Source organism: Typha latifolia, chromosome 2 (assembly GCF_019914945.1).
Source record: "Typha latifolia isolate L0001 chromosome 2, TyphaL0001v2, whole genome shotgun sequence".
NCBI lineage: Eukaryota > Viridiplantae > Streptophyta > Magnoliopsida > Poales > Typhaceae > Typha > Typha latifolia.
In genome coordinates, this window is record NC_133087.1 from 15,112,437 (window position 1) to 15,123,262 (window position 10,826).

At 34.3% G+C, this 10,826-nt stretch overlaps 2 protein-coding genes across 2 annotated transcripts in view; one reads left to right on the plus strand and one right to left on the minus strand.

Moving 5' to 3' along the window:
• The window catches only part of LOC140781690 (ATP-dependent DNA helicase SRS2-like protein At4g25120), a 26,100-nt gene extending 25,302 nt beyond the window's left edge, over positions 1 to 798 (plus strand). The window contains exon 29 of the mRNA XM_073127787.1: positions 500 to 798. Within this exon, the coding sequence (XP_072983888.1) occupies positions 500 to 589 (90 nt within the window). The 3' untranslated portion in view covers positions 590 to 798. The remainder of the gene's footprint in view (positions 1 to 499) is intronic.
• On the minus strand, positions 766 to 7,566 carry LOC140781691 (GATA transcription factor 27-like). Its single transcript, XM_073127788.1, has 8 exons — positions 6,943 to 7,566; positions 5,184 to 5,549; positions 3,844 to 4,273; positions 3,616 to 3,685; positions 3,363 to 3,463; positions 3,098 to 3,284; positions 2,827 to 2,944; positions 766 to 1,895 (listed from the first exon to the last, which is right to left on the minus strand). The coding sequence occupies exons 1-8, from the start codon at positions 6,980 to 6,982 to the stop codon at positions 1,537 to 1,539; spliced, it is 1,671 nt and encodes a 556-aa protein (XP_072983889.1). The 5' UTR covers positions 6,983 to 7,566; the 3' UTR covers positions 766 to 1,536.
• Positions 7,567 to 10,826: the final 3,260 nt, after the last annotated feature.

Below are 10,826 nucleotides of genomic sequence, written 5' to 3' on the forward strand. Positions count from 1 at the left end.
GCAAAAATATCAGTATTCTATTTTTCGAGTATTTCTCTTTATTAAGGGTATTTTAATCCTTTTTTATATTAAAATATTCAGATTTAATTTGAAAATTAACCAGGAGTGTATATATATGTGCGTGTGCGTGCGTGCGTGCGCAAATAACATATGTTTTGAGAATGTAAATATCAACTTTCCAGAGGTATAGACGAAAAAGAACCCATCTTATTTACATGTGAATTTCTTTCATTACAAGGATCCAGTTACTTATGATGAATTTAATGAGACCAACTGAATGGTAGAGCAATAGAAGGCTTTGCCTTGTTGCTGGCCTTTTTTCCACCTCTGTACCTTGCTTTCAATAGTCATATTAAAGTTAAACTGCAACTCCTTTCCGATAAAGGTTAGGCAGTTATAGCCTAATTCAGTTGATTTTATTTATTTTAAGAGCGAACAGTCCTATTGATTTTGTTTTGCTCCCACTAAACAATTTTCTTGCTCTGATTGTTATCCACAGATTGCATATCTTCGGAATCTGGGGTGCACTATCACACCTAATTCACGCCTTCATGCATCACATCTGATAGAGCAGTACAAGTCCTTGTGAGATAAGAGGATGACTTGAAGATTATAATATGTTTGTTCTAAATCCGTTAAGATAATTTAACCATAAAACTATGGTGAGAAAAAAATATATAATATTAACTTGTTTCACGTGAAAGATTGATTGGCATCAAGATTAGTGAACGATATGTTATATCTTGTACCATTGAACAAGAAATATTTAAGAATATGCCAACTTTTCTCCTTTCCAAACATTTTCTAATATTGATTATCTTGTACAACTTGGGCCGTTCTGTTTCAATCCATTTGGAGGCACGGTCCAATGTGCATTAGTGCATCAATTGCGTCCATCACTTAAAAGGATCAAGGCAAGAATTAGAATTGCAGCAAGACAGAACCAGATAGAGGTCTGGATAGAAATCATGCCTGTGCGTCAATAGTGTTCCAAAAGGAGACCTTCCTTGACATGGAAATGAAATTAAGAACTATAGCCATCCGGAGTTCATCTATTTCCAACCAATGTTGATATAGGAATTGTTTCTGTAAGCATCTGCAATGCCGATGCACACGCACCTGACAAGTTCTTTATAGTAAATCTCAATTCATGGTGCCCCCTTCCATGTATCATAGTACCAATCTGGTGATGCAGCACTTGTGTTTTTATTGGCAACGTATACAAAGTCTGCAACTCCATCTCTCCACCATCCTTAACTATCTTACAACTCTTGCCAAGCTTTACAAGAAAGAAACCACTGAGAGCCAGTTTAGGGGCAAATCTGAAATATTAGCTAACTTTTAAGTCAGCGCAATCATGATCCAAGGGAAGCAAAAATATAGGAGAGCAACAAACTATGAATTCAAGCTGCTGAAATCTCATTTATGTCAATGTTGTGAAGGCACAATGAGCTGTTTTTGAACTATTCCCCCGCATGGGGGGTGCATAGGCTGCTAGTTGCTGAATCTGGAAGATTGGTAGTTGGAGGGGCTTCCCTACATTTCTGCTACTCCACTCTCTGCAGGGGAGTTGTTTGTGGCTGATTTCTCTTTCGGAGGATGGTAGAGAAGTTCTGCTTCTGGGAATGATCCATTGCAAGGAACATCGACCAATAGGTTGTGATCAGAACTATCATCAGTATATTGGACCAGCATAGATCTCCTATCTGGAGAAGAAGCTAAAAAGTTCCTTGGATTGAAGCAAGCTCCGTCATTGTCAACAAAATCATCAGTGTCAACGACAAATCTAGTCGCTGCATTACTAGATTTCGGTTGATCAGAACTTTCCAATGGAGGATCCATGTTGCTCCTAGATTTGCAAACTTTTTTAGGGCTTCTCATGGTGCCTTTCAACTCTGAAGTTCAGGATATGTAATGAATCAGCTTATGGCCCGTAACCATAATCATGCACTTCCACAAATCATTTTTTTAACTATGCAAATTGTTTCACAGAAAGACCAGATATTCTATTGAATGAAATTGTAAAACAAGAAAATATATTTCCAATAAAAGTGAACAATATCAGAAGATACCTTTGCAATCTTCTATCATATAGCATTATGATAATGAGGGTGTTGGAAATTCCCCTTGGATAGTTGAAAGTCTAGATGGTACTCCAACTGGAAAAAAGTTTGTGTAGAAACCTAGATAAAGTGGCTTACTAGCTTGTTGCCTACAGATGAGCAATTTGCATATTTTGAAGAAAATATAGCTGCAACTTTGCACGGGACTTATTATTATCTCTGATTATGCAAAATGTTGTCTTTTTTTTAGTTACATGTAAAGGTTGATACCGCAATAGTGAGAGTATATTAATCTTCATGACAAACTTTAAGTGTGCTTGCTAGGTCTCTTAGTTTTGTAATCATATTGCATTTGAAGGCTACAACCATGACTTCCTCTTGAGGTTCCTGCAGAGTAAAAACTCTGATTTGATGGATCTGACATCAAGATGAGTTTTCCAGAAGAATTGTTGACGTTGGTTTGTTTAGTGTGGAAATTAACTGAGGAAAGAGAAGAAATAATAAATAATTAAATTGATACATGCAGATTCACAAGCATCACCAAATGATGGTCTTATGCAATTGCTCTTCAATCATGAAAATCTGCAGTTTGTACACAAACCAGTATGATCAGCGGCTCTTCATTAAGTGTATATGGATTCAATAGACGGACTGGCCACTTGCTAGTATATAAATTCCACAAAAGTAGGACATTTGTCCAGGAAAAGATTTCGGATGCAAAAGAAGGAGACGCACGAGTACTGTAGTGGTTTGAGGCACTAACCTGTATCGGTGCAACTTCGGCTATCATGAGGCCTCTTGAGGGATGCTAATTTTGAATTTGCAAGCAAATTTGGCCTATTGAACATTTCCTTTCCTCCCGTCTTTTTATAGTTTTTGCCCTAAAAGAGATACAAGCAAAGATAACAAATTTGGATGTCCATACATACAGCTTAAAACGAGAAATTGTTCATATAGCAGGAAATAAATCTACACCTAAGAAGTATAGACTAAGCTTCTATCCCTATATATACTAGGTCATAATCTTTTCATACCTCCAGCTGTTTATAGCACTCCACCCACTTAGACTTTAATGGATCAAGCAATACTAGACTCTTTAAAGCTCTACATTCTTCAGTGTTTGCTTCTGAAAAGGAGAGATCGAAAACTCCCTCTCGAAGAAGCTTTTGATAGCAATGTAAAGCCTCCAGATATTGGGAAGTACTAAACATACTTCTAAGGCTGCAGATGTAACATGATAAGTTTATAAGTAACGACATAGTATTTCATCTACTAAAAGACAGGAGTGCACTTGCAAACCTTTCAGGAGGTTTTGTATCTGTAGGAGGAAGATACTTAAGCAACTCTTCTTGTTCCTCACGTGTTAAATAATTAATAAAATTCCCGAAGTTAATAACATCCTACAAACATGAATAAGAGGATGTAAGCTCAAAGGCATAGGCACATTAATGAAATGTATTATGGTTAATAGATTCCCAACCAAATCTGTAAATGAGAAGTTATATTGAAAAGACTGAAACCTTGAAAAAAATGTGAAGCATGCTAAACTTACAGCTAAATCTAGTAATTTTAATGGTGAACCAGCATTTTGAAGGATCTGTATCTTTTCATGATGTTTATCCCTGCAAGAAAGTGACAAGCTAAGCCATGCAGAACAATCTAAGTAAAGACTTTCTCTGAAGGATAATCCTTTAACATATACAAGTTATGGCCAAGAAAAAGAATTAACTTCAGTCATGTGTACTCTTTTTATATTGCTGTAGTGAATGTCTAAGAGCACCTTTTTGAATTATCTTGAGCCACTTGTGCTGGACACTTCTTAAATTTCTCAGTGTTGATATTTGATAGCCTTGTTCCTTTTCTTTCACTATGTACAGGAAAAGGTGCTGACCCTGAGTAGGCCTCATTACTAAAAGACGATTGATGATCTAGGGGAATTGAGCTTGCTTCTGATTCTTCCTCCAACAATTTAGAACTTGAATGTCTTATGAGATAACTTCCATAGCCTGTCTCAAAAGAACCTGCTGGAGTTTCACTTTGATAAAGCAGGTCGTCGTTTGAGGATCCTGAAAGGTAAGATGACTGTTGTTCATGCATTATCGAGTAGAGATCCTGTGTGAGCTTTTCAACATGAGAAGGCTTAGGATGAGCAATGCATGTCCTCTTTTTGGATGGCACTAGTGAATCCCAAACATTGGACTGCGCTGAACCTGGAAAAGAAAGATATAAGAAGATTAGATAGAGACGAGACACATGATATCACGTATAGGCACAACAGCACCTCAGGATAGCCAGCAACTTCCGGGCAAAACATAAATTCATAAAAGGAAAAGTTCTATTTGTTAAGCCAGACAGTAACAAGCTTCAAAACATTTGGTCTACAGTTAGTTCTATTTGTTAACCAAGGAGTTCTTGTTATAATTGTAATGACATAATTAGAAGTCCTTCATGCTGAACAATATCGTCAGACAAATAAAAGGATGCTTCAAAAGAAAATAATCAAGACTCCAGAATAAATAACGGTGTCAGATGCTGGATAGCATATAGGAGGCTTGAGTACGCCTATAAGTCATCCATGTAGTTGAAATCGATTAGTTTTAAGAACTTTATATGTGCTGCAATCAAGCTAGTTGAGTAAAAGAAAGATCACTTTGCCTCATTCAATCCAACAAGTTTAAAAGCAAGTATGCTCAAGTTCAGGAAATAATTTAGTTATGAATAAACAAACAAATTACATATGTTTGCAACTTTAATTACAAGAGGTTCTTATAGAAACAACAACCAACCCATCTTAATTCCACACAGAATGCAAGGGCAGCAAACAACCTTATAAAATGGCATAATGTCTTTAAAATTCCACACAGAATGCAAAAGTACTAGGATTTATGGATATAGTCAATGACTACATAATAATAGTCTGAAGAGACATGTTGACAGTGTGATTCTGAAATTCCTATTCCAAGTTCAACAAACTCTCCTTTGACATTATATCTTTGAAATGTACCTGCTAGCATTTGCATCCCTCAACTAGGATCCTTGTCCGAGAAAACAATGTAAGATAAATATCATCTATTTGCTAAGGTACATCAAGATTATTTGTGGACAAGAAAGATATATAACCTGTCAGATCACTTGCATCAGCAGTGCCAAAATGTCCACAACTCTCTGAATATGATATTGCTGATCCAGAACTAGATCGATTGCTAGTATCACCCTCAACAATCTTTCGGAAGTTTTGATCACAGAATGGCATTTCACGCTCATTTTCCAGTATAGCATTATTCTGCTTCTTCTTGGGCAACTTCTGTTCCTTGGGCTTGAATGAGATACTTTTAACTTTAGTAACATTTATTTCTTCAGAATCTATAGCTTCCCGAGCATGTATTGGAGTGTAGTTTGTCAGGGAACCCTTAGTTCTCCACCTTGAACCACATGCATTGCATAACACAGGCTTTTCCGGTGGTCCGTTCCGCCAAAGAGGAGTACCTGTTGCATAAATTATCTTCAACATCGGATGGTTCATAATTGTGGAAAATTCACTAGTCGAGAGTCAATGTCATTGAAGAAATAAAGAGCATGGTGGTATAGTTATATCATGATCTTGGTTCCAAAATATCAAATGCAAGATTAGAAGTCCTGTTTGAAGATCAAGTAGATTGCAGATTTTATTGGTATATGATTAGGAGTTACTAATCACACTTGTAGGTAATTGAGAAAGAGAGACAGATCTCATTGGGTACTACAGGTAGATTTAAGCTACATTTTTAATTCTAAGACTTAAAAGAGTTGCAGAAATGACTTTCTTTAAAGAAATAAAATAGTGCCATAAATCTCAAGAAATACAAACGGGAAAAAGGTCCTAAATATCGAGAAATCTAGTGATGAAAAAAATTAAAGAAAAGATTGAATGTTTTAGATTGTAATAACTAACTTCAATCATCACCACAGAACCTTTTCTGAGATTAATAACAAATCTTATACACTCATTAATTCCATCACGGGTTATATCCATGAGATGCAGTCATAAGTTGTATATGATGGTACCTTTTAGATGCAAAGTTGATTGACACTAAGATGGATATATGTACTTGATAAAATTAATTGTATTGAGACCAAGAAAAAATATAGTCAAATGCATTATAGAGAATGAACCAACTAATATCATTTCATAGTGAGCATAAGCAACCAACTGAAGAAATTGATAGCTGCATCTAACAAAAGTAGGATATTTGTGGCAGAGTGGCATGAAAATGCTTGTGCTGAAACACACATTAAGTCAACTATCTTAAACAATTGGATTTTTAATCAAGAAAACAGCAACTCAGAAACAAGTTATTCCAGTTAAAGAAAATGGAACATATCTGTAATTAGTAGTATCAGTATTCCTGATTTTCCTTTGTTTTGACAAGTAATCATTTGCTACTTTTGCAAATAATATACTTCAAAGAAGAAAGTGACATTTGAGTATAGGAAGATATAGGATTGATTTATGGGTCTTAAATATATATAGAATGAATTTTAGTCTTAAAACACTAGAGAATACTGCATAGCTTCTGAACAAGAACCAGAAAGCACAAAACGAGAAACAATTCAGAAAACAAGAAACCATAGTCCGCTAGTTTCAGGCAAGATTTATCACAAACACCTGCATGGCCAGATGCATTACTCATTTCATCTCAGTAATTTGAAGGCATGCAGCTATGCAAGTGCCTAAATGGAAAAGGGAAGAACTAATACAAAAAGAAGCATCTCAAAACAATTTTAATCAGATGAAAGTCCTCTCATAAAAGGGAGATAAAACCAATGAAACAGAGAAGCATAGAAAAAAAAAATCGAAATAGTAAGAAAATATTCATCAGAAACACAAATAAGAGCTCACTTGTAACTCCACAATGACGGCAAGGCCCATGCTTTCCCATGTCTATCTATCTCCCTTCCTCCCCTCACTCCTCCTTAACCCCCCAAGAGTTAAAATTATCAGAAAGGGAGATAAAAAGATTCGTTCTTCATACAGCATATATCTTAGCAAAACTAGCAAGAGTTCTATATCCTTGTAGCCAACTTCTTCTAAAGGCGTTCTCGCAGTGAGAACAACAGATAAACTCAACACAAGTCCTTGGTGGATCCTATTCCTCCTCCTCCTCCTCTCCTCCTCCTCTCCTTCTCTTCTCCTACCAGTCTCAGTCTCTCAGACCCAAAAAGAGAGAAGAGAAGAGAAGAAAGAAGGCCAAGTGGGGAAGAAGAAAAAGAAGACAGAGATGTAGATGTAGAGAAGAATGCACCCAAAAAAAGGAAGAAAAATTTAGAGGGTCAGATGGGTTTCTTTGTTGGAATTATACAATCCAATGGAAGGGAGAAGACTGCTGGGAATCAAATTAATGGTCAGGGGAAAAGGAGAGGAGGTGAAGAGGTGGGAGGAAAAAAAAAAGGATTTTTTTTCCTATTTGTATTTGTATGACCTCAGGTTATGGGCTGCAACATTCATTCATATTATCATATACATGAGTTTGAGCCTTGAGGGAATGAGCAATTATATTTATTTATTTATTTTATTCTATTCCTCCTTGTTAAAGAGATTAACAAAGGGGAATTTTTTTTTGTACATTAAATATTTATCCCAATTTACACACTCTTACATTCATATCCTGCTGACCTTTTTGTATTTTTTTTTAAGAAAAAAATCTTTAGACATAGATTTCATTCACTCATCTAATAAAATGATGAGGTACACAAATTAAACATCCCAAAGAAAATAAGACATCCTGCAGACCTTGGACTTTTTTTGTGATAGCATTCAAGAAATTTTTTCAAGGAATAAATAGATTAAGGAAACCATGATTAATTATTAGTCTCTCAAACTATTTGATTGGTCAAACTATGTATATTTTTCTTTCTCAATTCATCTTAGTCTTTATATATAAATATATATTTTAATTATCTTCTGTGTTAATTGGATTTATATAATATGGAATGGTGGTGTTCTCTTGAAACTGTGGATTAATAATACAATGAATGTCTTGGTAATTAAAGATTGCATTACCAAATCTTGATCACTACATCATAATAAATGCAAAATAATATTCTCTGTATATTGAATGATTTAAGAAGATTTTTTTTTAATCCTACTGTAGTACATATCTCCTGAGAAGATTTGAAAGTTAGGAAGTTCATCCATATATATATATATATATATATATATATATATATTCTCCTTTATGACACTGATAAAGTTGACCATAGTTATTGAGCTTTAATACAATTAATTCTCTTGCACTAGAAGGCAAAGGTGGAGGATCATTTTTATTCAAAGTTTCTCATTCAATTTCCATTATATCCCAAATTCTTTTTTTCCTTCTCTTTCAGTAGTCTTAAAATATTATAATTGCTATTATATTCTTTAAAATGTTATAATTTTCATTAGGGTTATTTTTTATCTAGTACTTAAAAAATATTACATATATGTTAATAATTATAATACCTTTATTTCTTGAACTTTGGAAGGCAAATATTAATATTAAGTTTTCTTGCGTAAAATATTTTTTTATTATACGGATAATATTGGATAGTTTTCGAACAATATAAAGCTCAACCGAATGATTTTTTTTTTCTTAATTTAAGTTTAGTTTTCATTAGATTTAGTCGATGGCAATAATTATGTTTTGAAGAATATAGTGACACATTATATAATTTGAAAAGTTTTCAATAGCAATTTATGTTAAGAAAAAAATCCCTAAAGAAAATAAGGTTACTTTGAGCACTAATTCTCTCCTTATCTTGTGCTAATCCAGAGTGTATTCCTTTGAAACACTTCAAATTCCACACTTACCCAACCACCCACCTTTGCTTGCATGATCTCTCTCTCTCTCTCTCTCTCTCCCTCTCTCTCTCTCTCTCTCTCTCTCTCTCTCTCTCTCTCTCTCTCTCTCTCTCTCTCTCTCTCTCTCTCTCTCTCTCTCTCTCTCTCTCTCTCTCTCTCTCTCTCTCTTATAGTTGGGTCATGCATTGGTTGATGCCTATCTTTTGCCATGGCTAGTGACCATCACTCCCATTCATTTTCAATACTAAGAATTCAATTTTACATCCACAACCTAATCAAACCCATAGGTGGCCTATCCAAAATTTGTCTGCTTTGTTCCTCTCTCTATCTTCTTTTGTCCAATTTCAACATATATATTTACATACTTATTTTTATAAACTTAAGCACTTAACCCTTGATGATGTACAACAAGTTATAATTGTTAGATTTTTCATTTAAAATTGTCGTTGCTAGAATCGATATGGTTCATTAGTGCCAACAATTTTTTGCCATAAATAATTTGCTAAACGACTAAATTTATCTTTATTTATCTCAAAACAGACTATAATTTTGTGAGGATAATGAAATTTTTTTCTATCGCTATTAACGACTGATTTACTATCTATTGTAATATAGTGTGAATAATATACGGATTAATTGCTTAAATTTAAAATTAGACTAAGTTAAAATTAAACCAAACAACAATGATATTACCCATAATTTTAATACATAAATTTGATAGGGCTAAATATGGGAGGGAGAGAGAGAGAGAGAGAGAGAGAGAGAGAGAGAGAGGACTTGACCTACTTGCCAACCACAACTAAAAGTCTTATAAATGTTAGGGTTTGACCATGACCAACGTCTAACTTACCTTCTTTATGAAGGTTTTAATATTTTATCCTTCTTTCTGCTAACATTTACTTCAGAGATAAGGTATTCCCTTTTCTTTGTTATTGGCCATCTCACCTAATGGATTGCCCATGGACTCCACTTTTCCTCCCCAGAACTTGTGGATGGAAAGTATTGATTAGATTGCATTCACCCGGAGACTACACCAAACTTGATATACAAGGTGAAAAAAAATATAAAAGAAATCAACAATGTTAATGGAGTAATAATTCCAAAATAATGATATATGTTCTTATAAATTAGGTGGGGGTGTAATTGAGATGAGCATGATTTGTTATTTTTCTCTAATTTCAAGCTTGAATCGTCTTTCACTCTGTCTACATATGTACACACATCCAAATCCTTATTGAGACTCAGTTTGATTGAGCTTTTGTTAAAATTTGGCTTTGAACCTGAAAGTACTGTTGAAATTTAATTTGATTTTTTTTTAAAAAAAATTTCCCTAAATTCAATGCTTGAGTAGCTGGATTAATTTGACATTTTTTTTTTTTGACAAGATGAGGTTCATTTTAGTTTTCTTGTTCTATAAAGAAAAGGAAAATAGCACTAATTTTTCATCTCTTGAATTGACTAGTATTTTAGAGTTTATAATTTAATCAGGAGGGCGGCATAAGTAACTAGGGCACATCATTATGGGCCCATAGAAATAATGCATGCAAACCTGCCTCTCTTGTTTAAAGCTCAATCCAAGTATCAAAATCCAAAGATCTTTTCTAGCTCCTCTATGATTAGAGTTCTCATATGAGCTGATCTAAGTCACATAACCACCAAAATATCTCTCAACTTGGACCCAATTCAACCCTCTTCTCGCCAACGATTTTACTTTCGAATTGAGATTCTATGCGGGCCGACCGACAATCGAATGCATGATGTAGTTTCTGATCAAATTTTACAACTCCTCTTATTATTATTATTTTTTTTTGTTGAACATAATCAAAGCTATCAAATGTGTGTGTATATCAAATATACACACAAACAAAAGTGGATTGGATCAAATTAAGCATGATAGAGAACTAACTAAATTAATTTAGGTCAGATGAGACTTTGTTGTTAAAAGG